Raw genomic sequence first — 27,108 nt, 5'->3', positions numbered from 1 at the left:
ATAACATGGGAGCGGACTCACATCTGGTCTCCTGGATTGTGGACTACCTCTCAGAGAGACCACAGTACGTTAGGCTGGGTGGCTGCACATCTGACACTGTGGTCAGCAGCACCGGAGCACCACAGGGCACTGTGCTCTCCCCTGTCCTGTTCACAATCTACACATCAGACTTCCAGTATGAGTCTGAGCTCTGCCACATGCAGAAGTACTCGGACGACACTGCCATAGTTGGATGTATTAAGGATGGACAGGAGGAGGAGTACAGGAGTTTGGTGGAAGACTTTGTTGGCTGGTGCAGGGCGAACCACCTGAAGCTGAACACTTCCAAAACCAAGGAGCTGGTGGTGGACTTCAGGAGGAACAGATCAGACCTGAGGCCCGTCTCCATAGAGGGTGTGGAGGTGGAGTCGGTCAGTTCATATAAGTACCTGGGACTGCAGCTGGATGACAGACTGGACTGGTCAGAGACCATCAACGCCATCCACAAGAAAGGACAGAGCCGTCTGTACTTTCTAAGGAGGCTGAGGTCCTTCAACATCTGCAAGAAACTGCTGCTGATGTTCTACCAGACTGTGGTGGCCAGTGTCCTTTTCTATGCTGTGGTGTGTTGGGGAGGCAGCATAAAGAAAAGGGACGCAGCACGGCTGTATAGAGTGATCCGAAGGGCAGGATCTGTGGTGGGCACAGAGCTGGACTCTTTGGTCTCAGTGGCAGAAAAAAGGACCTTGGACAAGATCCTGACCATCCTGGACTCCTCCTCTCACCCTCTGCATAGAACTCTGAGCAGGCAGAGGAGTGTGTTCAGCCCCAGACTACTGTCCCTGACCTGCTCCACCAACAGACTCAAAAACTCTTTCGTACCCCGGGCCATCCGGCTGTACAACATCTCGCTGAGGGCGCAGGGGTCACAACCATAACCATAGTCTGAATAGTTTTTATGGACATGTGCCTTTTTCTCATTTGGAAGCACATTTGCTCTTATCCCATTCTGTAACACTGTCTCAGCAGTTTTTGCACATCCTGCACTTTTTCACTCATGCACCTTGTTTGGCTACCACCGTCAACATATGTACATACTTGATCACCTGTACAGTATATATGTACATAGACCATAATAATGGTCTTCTTTATCTACCGTTGCCTCTATTTAATTTTAAATTAGTCTAGTTATGCTTAAGTACTAACCCCTAATGTCAAGTACTAACCTTTAATGTATGTATATGCTACTGGATGCTTGAATTTCCCTCGGGATCAATAAAGTATCTATCTATCTATCTATCTATCTATCTATCTATCTATCTATCTATCTATCTATCTATCTATCTATCTATCTATCTATCTATCTATCTATTTTACACCCTTACACAGATTGCATCTTGGGTACCTACCCACTTAGCCCATGTCAAAAACTGTTTCTGCAATCAAATAAGTGCTTTTCTGCTTGTGCATGTACCTGACTTTAAATTTTAACTGTTGCTTGTTATTGCTTGTTATTAAGCGTGTAAATTAAAGTAAAACTGTTCGCAAATTGTGGACAGCATATTAGTCATAAACCAGGTAGAATTTACAATTATCCTGTGTTCCCGTGCAAAAGATCTTTACTCTCAAACAAAACTTGCCTTCAGTAGTCTAATTTCACCTAACAACACAGTCCAAAGACATTTGTACGTAATTGTTTTAATGTAATGTAATAAAATAAAATAAAAAAATGTGTGTGTGTCTGTGTGTGTGTGTGTGTGTGTGTGTGTGTGTGTGTGTGTGTGTGTGTGGTGTGTGTGTGCTTGTGAATGTTTTGTTCCAACTAAACCTGTGCTTCCAGAGACACAGCATATCTGCTTCTCCCATGCTTTAAATAGATTTGTTGTTTTATTCCATTTCACTAAGTAGTCAGAAAGTTATTGGATCTATTCATCTATTCATTTATTCAAGTAATTTAACCAGATCCTGAAAGAAATAAAAATAAATAAAATAAAATAAAAAACAAGCAAACATCAGCATAAAAATAAATTTTATGACTTGAATATTTTTCAGTATGGCTGTAAAAAGGCTTACGTTACGATATATTGTGAAGTCCAGTGACTCAGCAAATTCAACTAAATGTATTAGGAGGACTTTTCTTTGTGCACTAACAGATCCACATCATCTTCTTTATTATACTTTCTCTTATACTTTCTTTTTTTTAATATAATTTCTTTACTGCAACAAAGCAGTGAAAGTGAAAATTTAAAGGTATTAAATAAGACATTAGAGGGCAGTGTCCAATCTGATAGGTGTGGCCACATTATAAAGTCTGATGTTGTTCCACCGTTCACACTAGTCTGCTTTGGTCAGCTGTCTTATAGAAGGTGAGTTTTGTTTTTTGTTTTTTTTGTTTGTTTGTTTTTTGTTTTTTTTTACTGTCCCAAATTATTTAACTTATCTTTGTCAGATCAACACTGAAAATTTCAATTAGAAGCTGATTTCACTTTTAATTTAAAGTTGCAGCCATTAGAAGATATTGGGGATTTGGGAGTAGAAAAAGAGCATCAGTTCCAGAGAAAAAAAGAGCATCAAGATTTGGAAAAAATAGAGGTTAGTTTTCTGGTTTCTCTCTATTTTATTGATCAGCTACATTACTGGCTAAAATATGTTGTGCTATGAGTCACAAATGATCTTAGAAATTAAGTTTACTGGCTAAATTTGATAAGGGAAATAAATTAAAAAAAGAAAATCAATCTTAAAATAATGCAACACCAGTTTCATTATCTGAAATACATCATTTAAATGATTTAATCTGTTTTCTCTTAACTTCAGATAAAAAAAAAATCACTGGGGTTCACCTGAAAAATTGATTTTATAGGACAACTGCCACAAAGTAAGTATCTACAAGTTATTCTTAGTCAAGTTTCCCTCATCTATTTACTTTATTTAACAATGGTCTATTATACACTTTTTTTTCCTCCTTAGAAAACAACACCATGACGCAGGAAAAGCCTGATGGCAAGGTGATAAAAGATCAATAAATTCATGCAACAATATGCAATTTAAAACCATAAAATGACAAAGAAAAAGAAAGACAATGCTGCTCTATTACAAACTCAAATCATGTATGTCAACTCACATTGGCTGTTATTGAATAATAAAAGAAAAGCAAAAAAGGAAAACTACAGCACTAAATAAATAACAAGAACCCAAAGAGTTATCATGAACTAGACATACTGAGAGTATGACCACTGATTGGTTTTGTCTAATTTTCATATTTATCTTATGCTGCCAGATATTTAATGATTCCATCCACGGCCACATAGTGTTACGCCCACTTCTTGTCAGAATCATCGACACACCTCAGTTCCAGAGACTACGAAACATCAAGCAGCTTGGGGGCGCTTATTTTGTCTACCCAGGAGCATCTCACAACCGCTTTGAACATTCAATTGGGTATGTCCTCATGATTTCTGGAAGACTTATGAGTTTAATGCAATCCATTTCAGACAAGGACTGCTTAGTAGAAAACACCTAATGTGTGTGTGTGTGTTTGTGTGTTTAATGATATAGCGTGGGGTACTTAGGAGGAGAATTTGTAAAATCTCTACAGTCGAGGCAACCAGAACTCAATATCGATGACAGAGACATCCTTTGTGTGGAGATTGCAGGTCTTTGCCATGACCTTGGTAAGTATTACACGTTTTCTCTTTTATTTTACTCTAACTTCAACTTAGTTGTGTAATAATTTACACTGTCAAATTTTTTGGACACTTTTTAGACCGTCACACTGGCATGTGTACTGAAGTTTTTCTTTATTTTATGTTTCTTTTTATTAGAATTTTGTCCCGCATTTAAATGAAAACTTTTTGTTGTTGCGGTCATTATCAATGTAACTGTTCAGCATAAAGACAAGTCTCTTCTTATATATACATATATATATATATATATATATATATATATATATATATATATATATATATATATATATATATATATATATATATATATATATATATATATATATAACGTTATTGCTTTATAAAGGGACAAACACCAAACAGAAAGACACTTGTTCAACACACTTAATGTCCTCTTTTTAAAGAACTCTGATCTTGTCACCCAACCTTATAAATAAAATATCCATCTGTTACGTCCTCGTTTGCTAGGGGTGGTGAAGACGGAACACAAAGCGAGTCAGATACTGGACCTCAAATAAAAATACAATTTATTTAAAACAAACAAAGGGGTTCAGGTACAGGTACGACCATCCGGTGTCGACCAAAACAATAAATAAACTGGCTACTCAAAACCAATAAACAACTGAAAGTGTCCCACAAAGGGTAACAATTACTATAACTGAACAGAAAGTCCCACCAAAAAGGGTTTACGATTACTTCTACAAACTGAAAATGTCCCAAACAAAATGGGTTACACGCACATGGGCGGAATTTAGCTCTATAACCACACAGAGTAACTTCCACAACCACAGATTCACAACACTCCCAGTCTGGCAAGCTGCGTCCCTCTGTCCACAGCTGCCACGAGTGAAGCAGATGACGAGGCTTAATAGACGCACCAACGTTGTCATTGGTCGGTAGTTAGTATCCTGGAAGTAGGTGGACCAATCCAGGTGGAGGTAGGGCGGCGCCAGCTGAGGTTCCCCCTGTCAGTCACCGGCAGGACAAGCTGCAGTCTTGTACTGTCATTAGGCCGGCAGGCAGGCGGCCGTAACACTATCTAAAACCACATGTTGATGTCATGAAATGTGAACTAACACTTAAAATGTTTTAAAATATGATCATATGTTTTTAACCAAAAATGGTATACAAGAGAGACCAGATTTGCTTTAATACAATTAAAGGTTATGTCCAGAGTTGTATGGTAGCATGTTACTAGCAACCTGGCCAACACACCCTAAAACACTCACATATCCTTTCTTCAAAGGCTCAGCAAATTTCTACAGTTGTCTTCATTCTTCTTCTGCTTTTTGTTTCCTTCCTGATCCTCTTCTTCTTCGCTGGTACAAAGTTTCTTTTACCAGTAATGTATTACTTTTTGGTGTAAGTAATCAACAAAATAACTGAGTTACTTTGTGAAAGAAGTAACTGTAACTAGTAACTTTTTTTCAGTAACAACACTGGTTATGTCATATTTCCTCATATGTAGGGCATGGACCCTTTTCTCACCTGTATGATAGGATGTTTATCCCTAAAGCCTGCAGAGGAATAAAGTGGAAGGTAAGGAAGAACTGAAGTGATGATGATGATGATGATGATGATAATTAAATAGAGAACTTCCAGTTACCTCCTCTTTTCCTCTTCACTTCTTTACCTGGTAATGAATCATCTGGGTTAATTATTAACTACAGATTAACTATCGGTTTCTTCTTAAACATTTTCCTCGAAGGGTAAAAGGTGAACATGTCAGATATCTGATTTTCATTTTATAGTTGTGACCATCAAAATTCCTCTCATAATGCATTAATAAATGTGTTTCTCTTGCAGCATGAGAATGCCTCTATTAAAATGTTTGATCACCTGGTGGAAGTCAATAAATTGGAGGAAATGAGTGATGATAAAGATGGACAATCGCTGAAAGAAGACCGAGTCTTTATCAAGGAGTTAATTCTTGGACATCCTCTGGAATCTCCAGAATTAAATACTGTATGAAGATTTTGAATTTAAAACAGTTTCATTGTTGTAAAAATCTAATGTTTAATGCTTATATTTGCAGTCATCTACACCGTGGCCATACAAAGGACGAAACGAGGAGAAATCTTTCCTCTATGAAATCGTTGCCAACAAGCTAAATGGGATTGATGTGGACAAGTTTGACTACTTTGCCAGGTGGAGCCGACTTAAAGCTAAATCACTCACTGACATAGAAAGAGAAGCTACTGCTGTATGCATTATTTTACCAGAATAGTTGTGTTAACCAGATAACTTGTACTATTAGCAGTAGTCTTAAGTCTTTGAAGAATACTGCATAAGTTTTATCATATTCACACGTCATCACTCTGTCTCATCTCAGGGACTGTCACCACCTCGGCATGAAGAACAATTTTGACCATCGGCGATTATTCAAGTTTGCCAGGGTGTGCGAGTATAACAAACGGAGACACATCTGCTTCAGAGACAAGGTGTTTACTCCTGCTTTTTAAGCTATGTAAAAACTAATGGATTTATCTGATCAGAAGTTGTTTAACAACAGGCAACCTTCTTAACAGGAGGTGGGAAATCTGTATGACATGTTCTACACAAGGAACCTCCTGCACAGAAGAGCCTACCAGCACAAAGTAAACAAGAACATCGAAATTATGTAAGTACTTGAATTTTTATGTACAGAAAAATATTCCTGTATATGAAGTACAAGGAAGGAAAAAAATTGGAATTTCTTTCTATATCCAGGATTACAGATGCCCTCTTAAAAGCAGATCCCTACATTAAGATCCAAGGATCTGATAAGAAGAAATTCACTCTCTCTAAAGCCATACATGACATGGAGGCCTACACCAAGCTGACAGGTCAGGTGATGTAAACTGTATGAAGGAGACAGCAGGATAGAAAGAGCAGTCACTGGTATTCAGTATTATTGGGAAAGAAGAATAGAGAGCAATAAGACTGATAATTTAATAATGTGGCAACCATTTCTTCTAATTTACAAAACTGTTTTTAAACATGAAAAATTACTATTATAGATGTTCACAAAGTTAATTATCGAACATTTGTAATAAAAACACTTACCTGTTTTTAGTTTCACAATAATCAGGATCCCATGGTACCATAATTATTTAATCTTACCTACAATTCAGACTGCTGAAATTTAACTGCTTCTAGTCATAACTAATCACTTACCAAACCAATTAACAAATAAACAGCTGTCCAATGATTATGATGATCATATCCTATATTCTAACATGTTGCTGCCCTTAGTGGCAGGATTGTAAATCCATCCGTCTGCACTAAAATCTGGCCCATCTGCACCAGCACTACCTGATACCTCCATGAAGGTGTAAATTGCACTTAACTGAGTCTATTTTATAGTAAACTCATTCCACTCCCATCATCTCACGAGACCCTACATTGTGTGTTCTCTGTATTCAGGGAGGAATGACCCTAAGTATTTGTTCACATTTTTGTCCCACCTACTACTGTTTAATTTTTTTTAATATTCACAGACCTGACCTGTTAACCCTTTAGGTGCCAACGTTGCAAATTTGCAGCAAGCACCAGAAAACTTAACCCTGTTACTGCTTTCCACCGCTGCCCCCATCAGTCAAAACAAAAGCATACATTTTAGCTGTTTTTAATGTATGGAAATGCTCATGAAATTTTATTTTGCCTGAACTGATCTATTTTATTTCTCTGTTTTTCTTCAAGATCAAGTGTTAGAAAAAATAACCAACCCAGATTTCGAGGAGCAAAAGGAAGCAATGAAGGATGCAAATAAAATTGTACAGAGGATCTTCTCTCGAAAACTGTACAAGTTTTTGGGTGAAGCCAAGGTCTGTAATAATATTTTTGCCTGCATGTAACAGGCCTGTACTGGGCTTGTGACAGACCATCAATCTACACCTGGGGACGAGAGAACACTGTTTATATATTTCAATAAAAACACACTATTCTGTATCATTTATTCTGGCACAGTTCTTTGAGACACATCATCTTTACGTTTTATATATATGTATATATATATATATATATATATATACATACATATTACACATTTTGTAAAATGAATTAGTAAAGTTTGGCTAAGAAAAATGTTTCTGCAGTGGTCACCCTTCTCCACATAGAAACTATATAATTGACCAAATAAAAAAATACACACACACACATATATATGTGTATGTGTGTGTGTGTGTGTGTGTGTGTGTGTGTGTGTGTGTGTGTGTGTGTGTGTGTGTGTGTAGGTGTATACAAGAAAAGATTACATTATAAATGTATACTATATGTACTGAAACATGACCTTACCTTTCTTTTGTAACTTTTTTTTCCTAGAGATGTTTCAATTATTTTTTAACTATGAAGCAAAACATAACTCGGCTTTTCTGTTGTCAGCCATTATTATACTCTGTTATGTCTGAATAATCAGTGTATTTTCCTCTCATCTATCATTCACCCTGGACAAAAGCAAGAGGAACAGCCAGGAAAGCAAATGGAAGTGAAAATACCAGAGGTAAGAACAGAGTTAAGATAATGAGGCAAAATAATAATAAAAACATTTAAAAACATAAACAACCAAACAAAACAAAGAATGTTTCCATCTCTAAGGCTACAACTGAAAGCTTGAAAGAGAAACTGAGAGAGGGGGAAGGTCGACCAGACCAAGAAATCTTTGAAGTTGTTGTGAGTTTTTAGTCCTATGGCTTTTAATACACTTATTTAAAAATCTTTGACTTTGTTAATTACGTGAACCTGTTTTTTCTTTCTTGTTTTTCTTTCTCTTTAGTTTTTAGTACAGTTTATACATGGTAATCAAGCGATATAGAATCTGACATTTCATGGTATAATCCCCAAGTCTCATCTTACTTATTCACGAAGGACCATTCAGTATGTTTATTTATTTATTTATAACCCTATACATGTCGTCTGTAGGTCACATTCAAAACATTTCAATCGCTCCTGAATGCATACCATTAATAGCCTAATGTCTATACTAAGAAGTGTCAGAAAAGCCAAAGTTTATACCTCAAAACTGATTGTAAAGACGTGTTGCTTGAAAATACCTGGTTGTATAGTGATTTTCCTCTTCTGCATTCTGCTCTGTGATTCTGTGGGTCTGCTCTAGTGGATCTCTGGTCGTCTTTATGACAGCTGTCGGTGATCAGCTGATCGGCCTTTCTCTCAGTGTGTTTTTTTATTATTCAGCTGAGAAGGAGGAAACTAGTGGTTCATAGTTCACACCATCACATATTTACCCCAAAGCATTGTTTTTTGCTGGATCTACAGTGATTGATGAAAGGACGGAGCTGTAGAAAGGATTTATACTCTAGCTATGCAGGGGTGGGTCTAGAAATGTTCTGATGGGCGCCAAGCAGGAGCACTGACCAGGAAAATAGTATAAAAAAGTGAAGAAAAACGTGTAAAACAAAAAGCCAATGATCTGTTCTATCAACAGTTGTTTATTTTGAGTGATGCTGCTGTAGGATTTTATCACTGCTGCACAATTTCATAAAAGGAAAAACTTGTTTTTATTCAGATCAACAGTTTTATCAGAGTTTCTTCATCAGTGTTGGTTGTTTAACTTCAATCGTCACATCTGGTGGTTTTATGACAGATGTTATCGCCATGGAGACGGTTGGTGAGATGATGGTATATGAATTGTGAATCATGATCAAGAACATGGTAGAAATAAATTAGAACAACATATAGGAGTACATTATATGCTGCTGTTTCTGATGTTTACCCAGGAACAGGTCCGCTAACAGTAAATATTTGTAGCATTGGCTCTTTCTGTTGATACAATACAGTAAAAATGGGAAAATTTCAGGCATATAAAAACTTGCAAATGGTGATTAATCATTTTTAAATTGTTTGAAAAATATGATTCATTTTAAAGCTGTAAATTAATCTGATTAAAAATTTTAATCATTTGACAGCCCTAATAATAATTTACACTATATAATATATTTACAAATATACTACATAGTTTACTTGTAAATATAAACACTGGATTTTCTCCAACACTTCTACTTTAGGTTGTCACTTTGGACTATGGGATGAAAGACAAGGATCCCATCAAGAACACCTACTTCTACAAAAAGAGTGACCATAAGATAGCATTCACATTGTCCAGGGATAAGGTTAGAACTACAGCAAAAATGTGATCTCAGCATTTCTTTGTACAAGCGTTTTGTTATATTTATGTATTTCTATGTTTAAACAACCTTGGCAAGATTACATTTCACAGATTTCTGTTGTTGTCAATCCTGTCAGGTGTCCAAGCTTCTGCCAGAACGCTTTTCTGAGCAGATCATCAGGGTCTACTGGAAGAGCGACGAAGGGAGTTCAGAAGCTAAGAAGCGCTATATGTCATGGTGTGAGGACAATGGCTTTAAGGTAATATTAAGGAATGATATGTAAAGAAGAAAAGAATAATTTACGGTCTAATAATTTAGTACAGAGAAGACATTTCATGTTTTGTCAGAACCAAAATACCAGATCACAGTTCTTGGTTGTTTGGTAACTGAATGACTATTCTCATTTTTTATCAATGTACTTGTTATTGTCTGGAATAATTAGCCATTTGTTTGGTCTGCATCTGTAAATACGTTCAACACTTTCTTTAAACCTCTGGTGGTATCTTCCAGTAGGTTTCAAATCCCCCCACTATCAAATGGTCCAAAACAGGGATCACCAACTCCAGTGCTCTTGGATCGCTCTCCTGCAAGTTTTAGATATTTGCCTGCTGCAACATACCTGAGCTGATTCAAATGAATGTGTCGTTAAGAGTTTTGTGCAGAAGTTGACGCAAGTTGTTAAAGAACCATTTCATTTCAGTCAGATGTGTTGGAGTAGGAAAGCATCTAAAATCTGCTGGACACTGGCTCAAGAGCTCCAAAGTTAGTGATCCCTGGTCCATAATGACAAAATAATCTATTCAAATAAAATGTTTTGAGCTGCAGTGAAGTCTGCCCCCTGCTGAATACCAAATAGAACTGCATCTCCTACTAGACATGGCTTTTGCTCACAGTTATTCTTTCTTTCAGCATGACCAGTAAAATACCGATAAAGCAAAAGATGCAGCAGATGAAGGTTCAAAGGGGATGCAGCAATGTAAGATTGTAAAGTGGCCTACACCTACACCTGTTTTTTCCTGAAAGAAGTTAAGATTGTTCCAAGACGAAAGCATCGTTGCATGAGCAGGTTTTGTTCTGTCATTTAATGCACATGCTCCTTTACATGTTCTGTATTTACTATTATTATTAATGTTATTAAATCATGTTATTCATCACTGCTTAACACCATAACATGCAGTTATATTAATCTGTTATGAACTACAAACTCGACTAACTCTTGTCTTGTTTATTTTATTCTTATATTAGTCAGAGTTTTGCTTCCATAAGCTGCAAACAGTAAGACAGCTGATGGTGGAAAACCTTAAACCAAAGAAACAGTTTGTCATTTACTGAGGTTTTAAACTTGCATTTTGGGTGTTTTTGATGTTATGTGGGTTTTTTATTATCATTATCAATTATAATATTATTTTTTGTGTGATTTAAAACAATTATATAAGCAAATAATGGGTTTTCATGGTATTTTACTATGTTTCCAAATTGCTTTTAATTACTGAGGATTATTAAAGAGGTTGTCATGGTTGGGGTTGTTTTATTAAGTAGGTTATTTATCGTGACTTAATCACCGTTCATGTTGATCTTTATTGATTAAATGCATTTTCAATTTCTGTCTTTTGAGTAGCAACTTGAATCAACATACAATAGAAATTTAATCCATTTTTAAAAATAATCACTAGTATAATTATTCTTGATATCACAGATTTTCTTGTACTCATATCCAGGAGCTGTCCTCACTTTTTCTTGATTGTGACTAAGAATAATTTGTTGTTTTGTTGTGTTTTACTGATTGTGTGAAAATTCATTATATCTCAGTGGGAGGTGGGTTTATTAATAGGAGGTCAGTAGGAGTGTGTTCCTGATTGTTAACACCTGAGTTGTCTGTTGGAAATAAAACTCCTTTTCTCTGTTTTTGTGTGTCTGTGAAGTTCACTTTGCTAAAACGGAATTATTAAAATGCTGAAAATATTATCTAAATTTCATCCACATTGCATATTTTTACCACATGAAGGCGGTGTTGCTCTCTTTTTCACATTATCCATAATCTTTTTTTTCTCTCTCTCTATGCATGTGAGTATTGGTTTCAGGCAGCAATAAACTGACTGATTCCCATTCATATTACAGTGCAGTGATCGAATAAACTGCTGCACAAGGTTGCACTTATCTGTTAACACATTTTTATTTCTTCAAACATCAAACTTTTGCAAAAAGATGATTTTTTTCCTATGGGATGTAGATATGTGTGGAAAATTATGTTTAAAAAAAGTCCATAGTGTCCTACCTAATGACAAGGAAACTAGATAAAATAAATTACTGGCACTGTTAGTGTCATTATGTTATGGAAACTCAATGCAATTATTCAATTAAAAAAATTAAAATTCACTATAAATAAATAAATATAAACTGCATTCATTATTATATCTATATTTGTAAACATGAGTTCGTGCTTTAGCACTTTTAGCCATGTATTAAGAGCCGTTGTGAAAGGTCCAGCGAACCACTTGTGGCTCCGGAGCTGCAGGCTGTGGACCCCTGTCCCACTGTTTACTCTGCTTCCTCTGGTAAAACACACAACTGAATGACCATAGGGAGTTCGATATCACTCCACACATTAGTTAACAGCAGTTCTCTTCTCATAATCTGTGCACTGTTTGGTTGCAAGGCATCACTTTAGTGGATTGGATGTAAGTGCCAAGCATATGTTAGAATAGTTTGTTAGACTACACTTTAAGAACCTAAATTTTGACGATATGACACATTTAAATCTCAATATTGTTAACAAGAATCTATATTGCAGTAACCACAATTTAGACTTAACTGCAAGTTTTGTATTATATTAAAGCCATTTAGTTGGGAAATGCATACAGCTCAATTAATCTGCATGCATCATGTATAAAGCACAAACTATTTAGTGATTAAATTAAGATTTAACAGATTAAATCTACTTGTAACTCATTCTCAGAAATGCAGATTGTAAGTCACAGCTGTTGGCCTAGTCGCACATCTCTTGTGGCTCCAAATGCTCAAAGTGCATCGTTTTGTGGCTCCAGGTGCTTAATTTGTATAGCATCTTTTTTATGTAGGTTTTAGCATGATACTACAATTTAGAAACACAGAAAGTATATCTTTCTAACATGTAGTGTTAGACCAGGCACATGGAGTACTAACTTCTTCACAATGCCCAGGTAGAAGCACAACAGTGAAATTTGTCTCCTGCTCATAGTAATGATTCTGATTTAAAGAAATAGGTTGTCTTAAGATTTTCTCCAAAACCCGTCTTATGTTTTTTAAGGAGTATCATTGATGGTGAAAAAATTATTTATCAAATCTTGGGAAGGGTCCATTGCAGTGCTTCATGGAATCCTTTTACATTTATGCTACACATGTCTTTCAGCATCTCATCTGTGAGCTGAGGAGTTGTGTGTGATGGACAGTTCTCCAGGAAAAGCTTTTCAATTCTTTAATTCAAACAACATCTGTTTGTTGTGCCTTGCAAACCACTCATCACTTTTATCTTCAGCCATTGCCTAAAACCAGGTAAAAAGCATAAGGAACACAAGGAAAGTTAATAACCAACACACGATGTTTTCAGGGCTGCCAACTCTCACACATTGGCCATGAGACTCACGCATTTGAGTGACTTCACACGCTCTCACGAAAAACCTTGATTTATCACACTGAAATACACACCAAGAGAAATGTTGTGTAATCAGGAGGTTCGGGAGAATTCCCAGTGGGCCGCATTACTCTTGGACCAATGTCCGGTAAAACAAATAAGTGGGAAGGGGCCGACAATACGATCTAAGTAATTATCTGAGAAAAATAAATAGTAATGATGTGCGGATCAGTAGTTAACTATCTATTCCTCCTATACCAAGATTTATATAAATAAACTTTCAGGATAGGTAGGAACTAATTCTTCGGCCTGCCATAGGCATATGCGAAACAGATGCAGTGTTGTGTCGCAGCATGAATTTAGAGGTTTACTTTAAAAATCCAGCATAATAAAAGTCAGATAGTCAGACTTTGCTCATATTTATTTATGTACAGAAAGAAATTATTATTAGTGATAGTTGAAAATGTGCTCCAACAAATATGTTTAAAAAAATTATGTTGATTATGTTGTCACTGAGTCGTGTTTGGTATTGAACCTGCTGCCTGACTGGGAACTGTCTGACTTGGAAAGGGATAAAATATCGACACAAAGCTGAATTGTTTTTGCCGCGACGTCTTAGTGTCAAATGATTAGTGGTAACAATTTTGATGAATTTTTGATTGTAATTAATCAGTGTTGTTCTATATGCGTTGGCATCGGACTGAGGGGGTAAACGGTAGCATTTACCTGGGGCCCACTGCAGGTTGGGGGCCCTTGAAAATCCTGGATTGAAAAGTGTTTTTGTGTTCCATTTTAAAACTTCTAATTATGATTAAAAAAGTCAGTTTGCCTGAATGGAGGTGCAGGCAGACTGAATTTTGCATTTTGTTTGAACCTGATTCTTTTGTTGGAAGCTCCAAAGTCTACATTTGGAGAAAGTTTCATCTCCACTGGCAGTTTGTTCCACTTGTTTGCAGCATAATAGCTAAATCCTGCTTCTCCATGTTTAGTCTGGACTCTGGTTTGAACTAGTTGACCAAAGTCTTTGAATCTAAAAGCTCTGTTAGGTTCATTTTCTATGTATACATCACTGATAGATTCTGGGCCTAAACCGTTCTGGGATTTGTAAACCCAATTTGCCATCACCCAATTAAGACTAACTCCTGTTGCAAATTACTTTTTGTGCAGTTTCAAAATGACTTATACCATGTTCTTAACCAGTCTTTTTGGGGAATGTCAGACCCTCGAGCTTTTCCTCACATGCCAGATACATAATCTGTTTTTTTTATTATTTGTTACTTGAGTAATACATAAAATAAATAGATAAATAAATAGGCCTAAGATTTGCAGTCATGTTTGTACTTCCATTTTGATTAGTATAAAGAACTTGCCAGACTGCAAAATGCTTTTATAATTTATTTGGACTTTGCAGCCATGTCTGGATTTGACTAGTTGTATTTGCCCTGTGTGAACATTAAATATTGACAATATCTACCAGGAATTACACAGCTGTTAGCAAAATATTTGTATAAGGCAAATTATTTGTATAGCACATGGTAAATGGTCTGTACTTATATAGTGCTTTTATCCAAAGCACTTTACATGTACGTCACATTCACCCATTCACACACACATTCACACACTGATGGCGGAAGCTGCCATGCCAGGCACTAACCACGACCCATCAGGAGCAATTAGGGGTTTGATGTCTTGCTCAGGGACACCTCGACATGAACTCTCCAGGCTGGGATTGAACCGACAACCCTTGGGCGACAGGACTAGCACTCGACCACTGAGCCATGCCGCCCCACAGCACAATTAGGGTTAGGCCTCGGCTTCCCTGCGATCCTGACCTAGACTAAGAGAAAATGAATGAAAATGAATGAATTAATGTTTTTTCAGCTCTGGCAGCAGCATCACACAGGTGCATCCATCAGATGGAAAAAGAAAAGGTACAATGGTACCGCAAAAAGTAAAGCAAATGTAAATTAGTATAATAAACATTTCAGGAACAATAGGGCCTTGCCATACTTTGTATGGCTCGGACCCTAATTAAAGCCGCAAGCGGCATCCATCGGGTCCGAGCTGCCTGGACCCCGCCACCCGATGTCGCCATGACAACAGGTGTTGTAATGCGTTAAGGACCCAAAGTGTATGAATCCTGTCAAGTTTGGTGCAGTTACCATGTATTCCTGTGTAGATATGAGCAACCGTGTTTCATGGCGAGAAGGCCATTTTCCGTCGGTTCCCACGGTGACACGGTTTTTTCCTATTAGAAAGATTTGAGGAGCGTTTGGCCCCACACTTGTCAGGAAGCTTCCCACCAAGTTTGGAGTCAGTCGCACGAATCCCCTCAGACTAGTTTGTTCAAATGGCAGTGAAATCCAAGATGGCGGCCACCCCGTTGCCATGGCAACAGGTGTTTGATTGACTTCTTTGCTGGACTTGGGGTGTCACAGGTATGAATACTGTGAACTTTGGTGCAGATCCCATGTATTTCTACAGAGATATGAGCGAACCGTGTTTAATGGCGAGGTCTTTTTCCGTCGATTGCCACGGTAACAGGCTTTCTGCTATTAGAAAGATTTGAGGAGCGTTTGGTCCCCAACTTGTCAGGAAGGTCCCCACCGAGTTTGGAGTCGGTCGGACCATTCCCCTCAGACTAGTTCGTTCAAATGGCAATGAGATCCAAGATGGCGGCCACCCCGTTGCCATGGCAACAGGTGTTTGATTGACTTATTTGCTGGACTTGGGGTGTCACACGTATGAATACTGTCAAGTTTGGTGGAGATCCCATGTATTTCTGTGGAGATATGAGCAAACCGTGTTTCATGGCGAGAAGGCGTTTTTCCGTCTGTTGCCACGGTAACATGCTTTCTGCTATTAGAAAGATTTGAGGAGCGTTTGGTCCCCAACTTGTCAGGAAGCTTCCCACCAAGTTTGGAGTCAATCGCACGAATCCCCTCAGACTAGTTCGTTCAAATACGATGTGTGTAAAGTGGAAAAAATGGCAAAAAAATGGCCGCACACGTCAAGATGGCGGGCACCCCGTTGCCATGGCGACAGGTGTTACATTGAGTTTTTTGGTCAACACGGGGTGGTACACGTGTGTGCTGAGTTTCGTCTTCCTACGTCGAAGTAGACTTTTGGGACCCCATTCATTTGGGGAATTTTTTGGTCTCTAGGTGGCGCTGTTGAGCCACTTTTGCATTGAAGTGTATGCGGACCTTAGAATATTGCGATTTTCGCCGGGCTTGATGTGTGTGCCAAGTTTCACAACTTTTCATGGGTGTTTAGGGGGTCAAATTTGGCCTTGAAGCGCTTAGTATAATAAACATTTCAGGAACAATAGGGCCTTGCCATACTTTGTATGGCTCGGACCCTAATAATACAGCCAGAGCAAACACACAGATTGTGGCTGTCCTGCTGTCATCACCACAGTGGCCATACAAAGGTCGAAAAGAGGAGAAGTCTTTTCTCCTGTGTGTAAATGAAAGTAAAACTGTTCACAAATTGGCACTGTTTCTGCAGTCAAATAAGTGAGATTAGAATTCTAAAGGCAAATTGTGTTTGGGAGGAAATTGTTTTTGGTTGTGAACACATGACAATTGTAAATGCTGCCTGGTTTATGACTAACAACACTGTCCAAAGACATGGACCCTTTTCTCACCTGTTTGATGGGATGTTTATCCCTGAAGCCTGCAAAGGATCAAAGGAAGAAAAGTGGAAGATAAGGAAGAGTTGAAATACCACTCAAGCAGGGAATAATAATGATGATGGTAATTAAATTCAGAACTACCAGTTAGTTCCTCATTTCCTCTTCACTTCTGTCCCTGGTAATGAGTCATCTGGGTTAATTATTAACTACAGATTAACTACTAGTTTCTTCCTAAACATTTTCCTCGAAGGGGAAAAGGTGAAGCGAATCAATCAGATTTATCTAAATGTATTGGGAGGACTTTTCTTTGTACACTGACAGATCCACATCATCTTCTTTATTATACTTTCTCTTTTTTTAATATAATTTCTTTATTGCAACAAAGCAGTGCAAGTGAAAATTTAAAGGTATTAAATAAGACATTAGAGGGCAGTGTCCAATCTGATAGGTGTGGCCACATTATAAAGTCTGATGTTGTTCCATCGTTCACACTAGTCTGCTTTGGTCAGCTGTCTTATAGAAGGTGAGTTTTCATTTTCTGAAATACATCATTTAAATGATTTAATCTGTTCTCTCTTTAAAAAATCACTGGGGTTCACCTGAAAAATTGAAGAACAAGTGATTTCATAGGACGACTGCCACAAAGTAAGTATCTACAAGTTATTCTTAGTCAAGTTTCTTTATCTATTTACTTTATTTATCAATGGTCTATTATACGCTTTTTTTTTCCTCCTTAGAAAACAACACCATGACGCAGGAAAAGCCTGATGGCAAGGTGATAAAAGATCAATCTAATCATGCAGCAATATGCAATTTAAAACCATAAAATGACAAAGAAAAAGGAAGACAATGCTGCTCTATTACAAACTTAAATCATGTATGTCAACTCACATTGGCTGTTATTAAACAAGTGAAAGGGAGAAATGGAATAATAAAAGAAAAGAAAAAAGACAAACAACACCACTAAATAAATAACAAGAACCCAAAGAATTATCATGAACTAGACTTACTGATAGTGTGACCACTGATTGGTTTTATCTAATTTTCATTTTTATCTTATGCTGCCAGATATTTAATGATTCCATTCACGGCCACATAGAGTTACACCCACTTCTCGTCAAAATCATCGACACACCTCAGTTCCAGAGACTACGAAACATCAAGCAGCTTGGGGGCGTTTATTTTGTCTACCCAGGAGCATCTCACAACCGCTTTGAACATTCAATTGGGTATGTCCTCATGATTTCTGGAAGACTTTTGAGTTTAATGCAATCCATTTCAGACAAGGACTGCTTAGTAGAAAACACCTAAAGTGTGTGTGTGTGTGTGTGTGTGTGTGTGTGTGTGTGTGTGTGTGTGTGTGTGTGTGTGTGTGTGTGTGTGTGTGTGTGTGTGTGTGTGATTAATGATATAGCGTGGGGTACTTAGCAGGAGAATTTGTAAAATCTCTACAGTCGAGGCAACCAGAACTCAAAATCGATGACAGAGACATCCTTTGTGTGGAGATTGCAGGTCTTTGCCATGACCTTGGTAAGTATTACACGTTTTCTCTTTTATTTTCCTCTAACTACCACTTAGTTGTGTAATAATTTACATTTTCATGATTTGGACATTTTTTAGGCAGTCACACTGGCATCTGTACAGAAGTTTTTTTTCCTATGTCTCTGCTCATTTGAAATTTGTCCTACATCTTAATTTTTTAATCGATATAGCTGTTCTTCCAGTTCAGTGGCGTCCCCTTGTCTTGGGTGACCAGATGTCCTCTTTTACCTGGACATGTCCACTTTTTGTGAGAAAAACCATTTGTATCTATCCACATGGATAGATACCCGCCCACCCCCAAAGTAATTCTAACATCCTTCCTTTTGTTAGTAACTAATCCTCTAATTCATTAAATAAAGTAACTGCGTTACCATTACCCTATGGTGCGTTACTCCGTCACTAGCTAAACTAATACATTTTGGCTAGCAGCTGTGTTTTCTTTCTGTTTACAGCGGTGATGTAGCACGGGACAGTGTTGCAAAGTTCTTGTTGGGCTTATTTTTCTCTGCAGTTGTAAATATCATCAGTTTTTGGGCTTGTTGTGAAGCCCTGCTGTTTCTCTCACAGCTGTTCATGAAGCAACAAGCCCTGGATGCAGAACAGTAAACGTAAATGCAACAGTCTTTTTATCAGATTTTTAAGGAACTAGTGTCCACAGTTCCGTTTCCATGGATACTGCAGCGTCCAAACGGGCACGCGCACAGTTTCACTTGACAACAGTGACAATGCCCGCGAATGCCTAAGGAAATATAAAAATAAAAATATACATAATAAAGAGTACGAGAAAGATTTTACATTAAAGGGCTCAACGTGCAGCAAAGATTTAATTTTTGAAAAGTTATATATTAGCCTACATTTTATTTATATATTTTCATTTTAAATAGTCGGCTGGCCTGACTCAAATAAATTTGTGTTGAAAAATTACTTTGTGTTTGCGTTTGTATTATATTTTAAACAAAACTATAATTAAGTTGTAAGGATATTAATGGGAGAAATTTTAAGGATGTTTTTTCAAATCTAACTAAACAGTTACTTTTAACAGTAACGCATTACTTTTTGTGTAAGTAATACAAAAAGTAACTTAGTTACTTTTTAAAAGAAGTAACTGTAACTAGTAACTTTTTTTCAGTAACTGTCATATTTCCTCATTTGTAGGACATGGACCCTTTTCTCACCTGTTTGATCAGATGTTTATCCCTGAAGCTTGCAAAGGATCAAAGTGGAAGGTAAGGAAGAACTGAAGTGATGATGGTGATGATGATGATGATGATGATGATGATGATGATGATGATGATGATGATGATAATTAAATAGAGAACTTCCAGCTACATCCTCTTTTCCTCTTCACTTCTTTCCCTGGTAATGAATCATCTGGGTTAATTATTAACTACAGATTAACTATCAGCTTCTTCCTAAACATTTTCCTCGAAGGGTAAAAGGTGAACATGTCAGATATCTGATTTTCATTTTCAAGCCATCAAAATTCCTCTCATAATGTATTAATAAATATGTTTCTCTTGCAGCATGAGGATGCCTCTATTGCAATGTTTGATCACCTGGTGGAAGTCAATGATCTGAAGAACGATATGGAACATTATGGGCTGAAGCTGAAAGAAGACCTGGTCTTTATCAAGGAGTTAATTCATGGACATCCTCTGGAAGATAAGGAAAATGGGCAAAAGCCGAAAGAAGCCCGGGAGTTAAAGGAGTTAAATACTGTATGAAGATTTTGAATTTAAAATATATTGTTGTAATAATCTAACGCAAGGGTAGCCAACGTCGGTCCTCGAGGGCACCAATCCGGCAGGTTTTCCAGATTTCCCTGCTCCAGCACACCTGACTTAAACTAACAAGTCATTGTGGAGATCCTTATAGGCTGTTGGATCCATTTAATCTGAGTCAGGTGTGTTGGAGCACGGAGATCTGGAAAACCTGCCGGATTGGTGCCCTCGAGGACCGACGTTGGCTACCCCTGATCTAATGTTTAATGCTTATATTTGCAGTCATCTACACCGTGGCCATACAAAGGACGAAACGAGGAGAAGTCTTTCCTCTATGAAATCGTTGCCAACAAGCTAAATGGGATTGATGTGGACAAGTTTGACTACTTTGCCAGGTGGAGCCGACTTAAAGCTAAATCACTCACTGACATAGAAAGAGAAGCTACTGCTGTATGCATTATTTTACCAGAATAGTTATGGTAACCAGATCACTTGTACTATTAGCAGTATTCTTAAGTCTTTGAAGAATACTGCATAAGTTTTATCATATTCACACGTCATCACTCTGTCTCATCTCAGGGACTGTCACCACCTCGGCATGAAGAACAATTTTGACCATCAACGATTCTTCAAGTTTGCCAGGGTGTGCAAGTATAAATATCGGAGACACATCTGCTCCAGAGACAAGGTGTTTACTCCTGCTTTTTAAGCTATGTAAAAACTAATGGATTTATCTGATAAGCAGTTTAATAACAGGCAACCTTCTTAACAGGAGGTGGGAAATCTGTATGACATGTTCCACACAAGGAGCCGTCTCCATAAAAAAGCCTACCAGCACAGAGTAAACAAGAACATAGAAATTATGTGAGTACTTGAATTTTTATGTTCATACTATGCAGTAAAATATTCCTATATAAGAAATAAAAGAAAGAAAAAAATGGGAATTTCTTTCTATATCCAGGATCAAAGATGCCCTCTTAAAAGCAAATCCCCACATTAAGATCCAAGGATCTAAAAAGAAGAAATTCACTCTCTCTAAAGCCATACATGACATGGAGGCCTACACCAAGCTGACAGGTCAGGTGATGTAAACTGTATGAAGGAGACAGCAGGATAGAAAGAGCAGTCACTGATATTCAGTATCATTGGAAAAGAAGAATAGGGAGCAATAAGACTGATAATTTAATAATGTGGCAACCATTTCTTCTAATTTACTAAACTGTTCTTAAACATGAAAAATTACTATTATGTTCACAAAGTTAATTATCGAACAGTTGTAATAAAAACACTTGTTTTTAGTTTCATAATAATCAGGATCCCATGGTATCATAATTATTTAATCTTACCTCCAATTCAGACTGCTGAAATTTAACTGCTTCTAGTCATAACTAATCACTTACCAAACCAATTAACAAATAAACAGCTGTCCAATGATTTACTAAGGAGGATTGGCAGGTTGCCTAATTTTGCTATTAATCAAGTCAATGTAGTCAAATGTAAATGGTGAAAATAATACTACTACCACCACTACTTTACTTATTCCTGTTACCATAATTAAAATTAAATTCTATCTTTAACTGGTCTTGTTATTATTGAATAAATAGTTTAAAAACATGCTAATTCAGTCTCAGATAGACTAAAAACTCATTTTTGTCCAGGCCTGTTTCATGAGTTTATTTTTTTTAATAATTCTGTTGAAGCACGGTTGAAAAGCAATGTCTGAATTTCATTGGTTAAATTTCATAGAATTTTTATTTATTATTACTTTTGTCAGATTCAAGTTATTTCTGTGACCATTGTGAGTTTTTCTTTCATTAACTGAAGGGTGCCAACAATTTTGTCCACGTGTGTATATTCGATCATGTCGCTGCACTTAGTGGCAGGATTGTAAGTCCATCCGTCTGCACTAAAATCTTGCCCATCTGCACCAGCACTACCTGATACCTCCATGAAGGTGTAAATTGCACTTAACTGAATCATATTTTAAAGTAAACTCAGCCCACTCCCATCATCTCACGAGACCTTGTGTGTTCTCTGCATCCAGGGAGGAATGGCCCTAAATATTTGTTTACATTTCTTTCAGTTTTTTTTTATATTCACAGACCTGACCTGTTAACCCTTTAGGTGCCAGCGTTGCAAATTTGCAACAAGCACCAGAAAACTTAACCCTGTTACCACTTTCCACCGCTAGATAGCAGACATGTGAATGGACTGTCAGCAATCAGCTGCTCCCATCAGTCATAACAAAAGCATAAATTTTAGCTGTTTTTAATGTATGGAAATGCTCATGAATTTTTGTTTTGCTTGAACTGATCTATTGTATTTCTCTGTTTTTCTTCAAGATCAAGTGTTAGAAAAAATAATTAACCCAGACTCGAATCAACCAGATTTGGAGGAAGCAAATAAAATTGTACAGAGGATCTTCTCTCGAAAACTGTACAAGTTTTTGGGTGAAGCCAAGGTCTGTAGTGACATTTTTGCCTGCCTGTAACAGGCCTGTACTGGGCTTGTGACAGACCATCAATCTACACCTGGGGGCAAGAGAACACTGTTTATATATTTCAATAAAAACACACTATTCTGTATCATTTATTCTGGCACACTTCTTTGAGACACATCATCTTTATATATATAAAAACAAAAAAAATATATTTTGTAAAAATGAATTTGTAAAGTTTGACTCAGAAAAATACAAGTTTGCTTCTGCACTGGTCATCCTTCTCCACATAGAAACTATATAATTGACCAAATTAAAAAATACACACACATACACTTACACATAGTGTGTGTGTATTTGTGCATGTGTAGGTGTTTACAAGAAAAGATTACATTATAAATGTATACTATATGCACTGAAACATGACCCAAAATTTCTTTTTTAACTTTTTTTTTTTTCCAAGAGATGTTTTGATTATTTTTTAACTATGAAGGAAACATAACTCGGCTTCTCTGTTGTCAGCCATTATTGTACTCTGTTATGTCTGAATAATCAGTGTATTTTCCTCTCACCTATCAGCTAGGAGTGCAAATGGAAAAGGAACAATTAAAGGTAAGAACAAGAACAGAGTTAAGATAATGAGGCAAAATAATAAAATATTTAAAAAACATAAAAAACCAAACAAAACAAAGAATGTTTCCATCTCTAAGGCTACAATTGAAAGCTTGAAACAGGAACTGAGAAAGGGAGAAGGTCCGCCAGAGCAAAACATCTTTGAAGTTGTTGTGAGTTTTTAGTCCTATGGCTTTTAATACACTTATTTTAAAATCCTTGATTTTGTTAATTACGTGAACCTATTTTTTTAATGAGTTCCTTTTTTTCTTTCTCTTTAGTTTTTAGTACAGTTTATACATGGTAAACATACGATTTAGAATCTGACACTTCATGGTATAATCCCAAAGTCTCCTCTTACTTGTACACGAAGGACCATTCAGCATATTAATTTATTTATTTATAACTGCATACATGTCTTGATTAGGTCACATTTCAGAGAATTTACTAAATTTTGCAGTACATCCACTGACCTGAGCCAAAGTTTGCTTAATTGGCACATACAGTTTGTTCAGTTCAGAAGTTTATCTCTTTAGATATTTAAAATAATATCATAATCAGTGAAAAATCCTTCTCTCTATAAGCTTTCATTGTAATGCTGCCAAACACACACAAACTGCTACATTCATTCCTTGTATACAAGATGTTTCAAATGTTTTGATGTGTCAAATCACGAATCTGCAGATGGATTCATTTTTAGGTTCACCAAAGCAAAACTACAGAAAGATGTTTTTTTTTCTTGACTTTGTTACAATTACACAGTGAGGTCAAGTATGTGCTGTACATTTAGCATGTGGTTTATAAAATTGCATCTGGTCTAAAACATGATTTACTTGTAAATATAAACACTGGATTTTCTCCAAAACTTCTACTTTAGGTTGTCAGTGTGGACTATGGGATGAAAGACAAGGATCCCATGGAGAAAACCTACTTCTACAGAAAGAGCGACTATGAGAAAGCAGTGCCCAAACATAAGGTTAGAACTACAGCAAAAATGTGATCTCAGCATTTCTTTGTACAAGCGTTTTGTTATATTTATGTATTTCTATGTCTAAACAACCTTGGCAAGATTACATTTCACAGATTTCTATTGTTGTCAATCCTGTCAGGTGTCCAAGCTTCTGCCAGAACGCTTTTCTGAGCAGGTCATCAGGGTCTACTGGAAGAGCGAAGAAGGGAGTTCAGAAGCTAAGGAGCTCTATAAAGAGTGGTGTAAGAAAAACCACTTTGAGGTAATATTTAAGAATGATGTGTAAAATAAAGTATAATCTGCAGTACTGTATATTCAATAGAAGTTATTTAGTGAGTTACAAGTACAGAGAAGACATTTCATGTTTTGTCAGAGCCAAAATACCAGATTACAATCCTTGTGATCTCAGACCTGGTTGTTTGGTAACTGAATGACTATTCTCATTTTTTATCAATGTACTTGTTATTGTCTGGAATAATTAGCCGGTTGTTTGGTCTGCATCTGTAAATACGTCCAACACTTTCTTTAAATCTCTGGTGGTATCTTCTAGTAGGTTTCAAATTCCCCCACTATCCACTGGTCCAAAACAGGGACCAACTCCAGAGCTCTTGGATCGCTGTCCTGCAGGTTTTAGATATTTCCCTGCTGCAACATACCTGATTCAAATGAATGTGTCGTTGGAGCAGGAAAACATCTCAAATCTGCAGGACACTGGCTAAAGAGCTCCAAAGTTAGTGATCTCTGGTCCATAATGACAAAATAATCTTCTCACATCAAATGTTTTGAGCTGCAGTGAAGTCTGCCCCCTGCTGGATACCACATAGAACTGCATCTCCTACTAGACATCTCTCTTGCTCACAGTTATTCTTTCTTTCAGCACGACCAGGAAAATACCGATAAAGCAAAAGATGCCGCAGATGAAGGTTCAGCGGGGATGCAGCAATGAAAGATTGTAAAGTGGCCTACACCTACACCTGTTTTTTCCTGAAAGAAGTTAAGATTGTTCCAAGACGAAAGCATCGTTGCATGAGCAGGTTTTGTTCTGTCTTACATGTTATGTATTTACTATTATTATTAATGTTATTAAATCATGTTATTCGTCCCTGCTTAATACCATAACATGCAGTTATGTTAATCTGTTATGAACTACAAACTTGACTAACTCTTGTCTTGTTTATTTTATTCTTATATTAGTCAGAGTTTTGCTTCCATAAGCTGCAAACAGTAAGACAGCTGATGGTGGAAAACCTTAAACCAAAAAAACAGTCTGTCATTTACTGAGGTTTTAAACTTGCATTTTGGGTGTTTTCAGTGTGATGTGGGTTTTATTCTTCTTATTATTAATATTATTAATATAGTTACTTTTGTGTGATTTAAAACAATTATATAAACAAATAATGGGTTTTCATGGTATTTTACTATGTTTCCAAATTGCTTTTAATTACTGAGGATTATTAAAGAGGTTGTCATGGTTGGGGTTGTTTTATTTAGTAGGTTATTTATTGTGACTTAATCACCGTTCATGTTGATCTTTATTGATTAAATGTATTTGTGTGTTTTGGTTTTTAATAGTTCTGCATTTTCAATTTCTGTCATTTGAGTAGCAACTTGAATCCACATGCAATAGAAATTTAATCCATTTATAAAAATAATCACTAGTATAATTATTCTTGATATCACAGATTTTCTTGTACTTATATCTAGTAGCTGTACTCACTTTTTCTTGATTGTGACTAAGACTAATTTGTTGTTTTGTTGTGTTTTACTGTGTGAAAATGCATTATATCTCAGTGGGAGGTGGGTTTATTAATAGGAGGTCAGTAGGAGTGTGTTCCTGTTTGTTAACACCTGAGTTGTCTGTTGGAAATAAAGCTCCTTTTCTCCTTTTTTGTGTGTCTGTGAAGTTCACTTTGCTAAAAATGGAAATAGTTCAAATGCTGAACACATTATCTAAATTTCATCCACATTGCATATTTTTACCACATGATGGCGGTGTTGTTCTCTTTTTCACATTATAAATCTATCTATCTATCTATCTATCTATCTATCTATCTATCTATCTATCTATCTATCTGTCTGTCTGTCTGTCTGTCTGTCTGTCTGTCTGTCTGTCTGTCTGTCTGTCTGTCTGTCTATCTATCTATCTGAGTATTGATTTCAGGCAGCAATAACCTGACTGATTCCCATTCATATTACTGTGCAATGATTGAATAAGCCTCTGTTAACATGCTGGTTTTAGGTTTTAGGTACTTTGAATTTCTGGATTCTTATCAGTCATGGAGTTCCATGAGGCAAAGATGGCACTGTGGTTACTTACGTTGCAGCAGGACATACATCTGATATACATTGTTAGATCCCAGTAACTCTTGCAGTCTACTAGAAGTTTCTTGGTCTCTCAGTTCCAAGTCTCGGTCCAGAAAAAGTTTTACCCTGTTAAGAAACTAATTTAAGCTGGAGGAGAGGAGACATGACTAACTGCCTTCATCCTAATGCAGGGGGTCTGCAACCTTTACAATCCAAAGAGCGGTTTTCCCCTCAGCCCAGTTAAATAAAACTCATTTAGAGCCACAAATGTTATAAGACCTTTTGAAAAGGCAACTTGTAAATTTTTATACATATCTACTGTAGGAAATTTGTTGTCATTTTTGAAGAACCACATTTTTCTTTATTTCATTTTTTAGGTTTTAAAATAAAGAAAAACATAAAACTTTTGCAAAATGATGATAGACAGACTTTTTTATGGGATGTAGATATTTCTAGAAAAATATGTAAAAAAAAAAAAGAAAAAGAAAAAGAGTCACAAAAGTCATTGT

The 27,108-nt window shown here is 36.7% G+C and overlaps 2 protein-coding genes across 4 annotated transcripts; both read left to right on the top strand.

The window, feature by feature from the left end:
- The first annotated feature begins 2,313 nt into the window (after window positions 1-2,313).
- On the top strand, window positions 2,314-26,181 carry LOC121651264 (deoxynucleoside triphosphate triphosphohydrolase SAMHD1-like). Of its 3 annotated transcripts, XR_006012419.1 has the most exons (19): window positions 2,314-2,345; window positions 2,479-2,571; window positions 2,794-2,854; window positions 2,947-2,984; window positions 3,257-3,417; window positions 3,535-3,650; window positions 5,131-5,201; window positions 5,469-5,627; window positions 5,698-5,810; window positions 5,995-6,103; window positions 6,191-6,282; window positions 6,372-6,487; window positions 7,344-7,468; window positions 8,095-8,142; window positions 8,238-8,312; window positions 9,665-9,769; window positions 9,903-10,025; window positions 10,676-11,099; window positions 25,578-26,181. XR_006012419.1 is itself a non-coding variant. In XM_042003294.1 (18 exons), the coding sequence occupies exons 4-17, from the start codon at window positions 2,958-2,960 to the stop codon at window positions 10,047-10,049; spliced, it is 1,464 nt and encodes a 487-aa protein (XP_041859228.1). In that variant the 5' UTR covers window positions 2,314-2,345; window positions 2,479-2,571; window positions 2,794-2,854; window positions 2,947-2,957; the 3' UTR covers window positions 10,050-10,083; window positions 24,613-25,028. The 3 variants fall into 3 exon arrangements, 2 of the variants coding, with proteins under 2 accessions (XP_041859228.1, XP_041859229.1); XM_042003294.1 differs by lacking the exons at window positions 10,676-11,099; window positions 25,578-26,181 and adding an exon at window positions 24,613-25,028 and having other exon boundaries at window positions 9,903-10,083; XM_042003295.1 differs by lacking the exon at window positions 25,578-26,181 and having other exon boundaries at window positions 10,676-11,669.
- LOC121651900 (deoxynucleoside triphosphate triphosphohydrolase SAMHD1-like) lies at window positions 2,502-25,241 on the top strand. Its single transcript, XM_042004357.1, has 17 exons — window positions 2,502-2,575; window positions 17,593-17,658; window positions 17,751-17,788; window positions 18,082-18,242; window positions 18,428-18,543; window positions 19,711-19,781; window positions 20,079-20,246; window positions 20,559-20,671; window positions 20,856-20,964; window positions 21,049-21,140; window positions 21,238-21,353; window positions 22,619-22,737; window positions 23,293-23,325; window positions 23,424-23,498; window positions 24,203-24,301; window positions 24,435-24,557; window positions 25,173-25,241. The coding sequence occupies exons 3-17, from the start codon at window positions 17,762-17,764 to the stop codon at window positions 25,239-25,241; spliced, it is 1,491 nt and encodes a 496-aa protein (XP_041860291.1). The 5' UTR covers window positions 2,502-2,575; window positions 17,593-17,658; window positions 17,751-17,761.
- Window positions 26,182-27,108: the final 927 nt, after the last annotated feature.

Source organism: Melanotaenia boesemani, chromosome 13, assembly GCF_017639745.1.
Source record: "Melanotaenia boesemani isolate fMelBoe1 chromosome 13, fMelBoe1.pri, whole genome shotgun sequence".
Taxonomy (NCBI): domain Eukaryota; kingdom Metazoa; phylum Chordata; class Actinopteri; order Atheriniformes; family Melanotaeniidae; genus Melanotaenia; species Melanotaenia boesemani.
Note: the sequence above shows the minus strand (reverse complement) of the source record. Positions and strands in the feature narration are given on the sequence as shown.

Excerpts from the sequence above, each read along its gene's own strand:
- LOC121651264 (XM_042003294.1), top strand. The coding sequence starts at position 2,958 with ATGACGCAGGAAAAGCCTGATGGCAAG. Across the intron at positions 6,104-6,190 it reads ACATCTGCTTCAGAGACAAG|GAGGTGGGAAATCTGTATGA; the intron begins GTGTTTACTCCT and ends CCTTCTTAACAG. Across the intron at positions 6,283-6,371 it reads AACAAGAACATCGAAATTAT|GATTACAGATGCCCTCTTAA; the intron begins GTAAGTACTTGA and ends TTCTATATCCAG.
- LOC121651900 (XM_042004357.1), top strand. The coding sequence starts at position 17,762 with ATGACGCAGGAAAAGCCTGATGGCAAG. Across the intron at positions 21,141-21,237 it reads AACAAGAACATAGAAATTAT|GATCAAAGATGCCCTCTTAA; the intron begins GTGAGTACTTGA and ends TTCTATATCCAG. Across the intron at positions 23,326-23,423 it reads TGGAAAAGGAACAATTAAAG|GCTACAATTGAAAGCTTGAA; the intron begins GTAAGAACAAGA and ends TCCATCTCTAAG.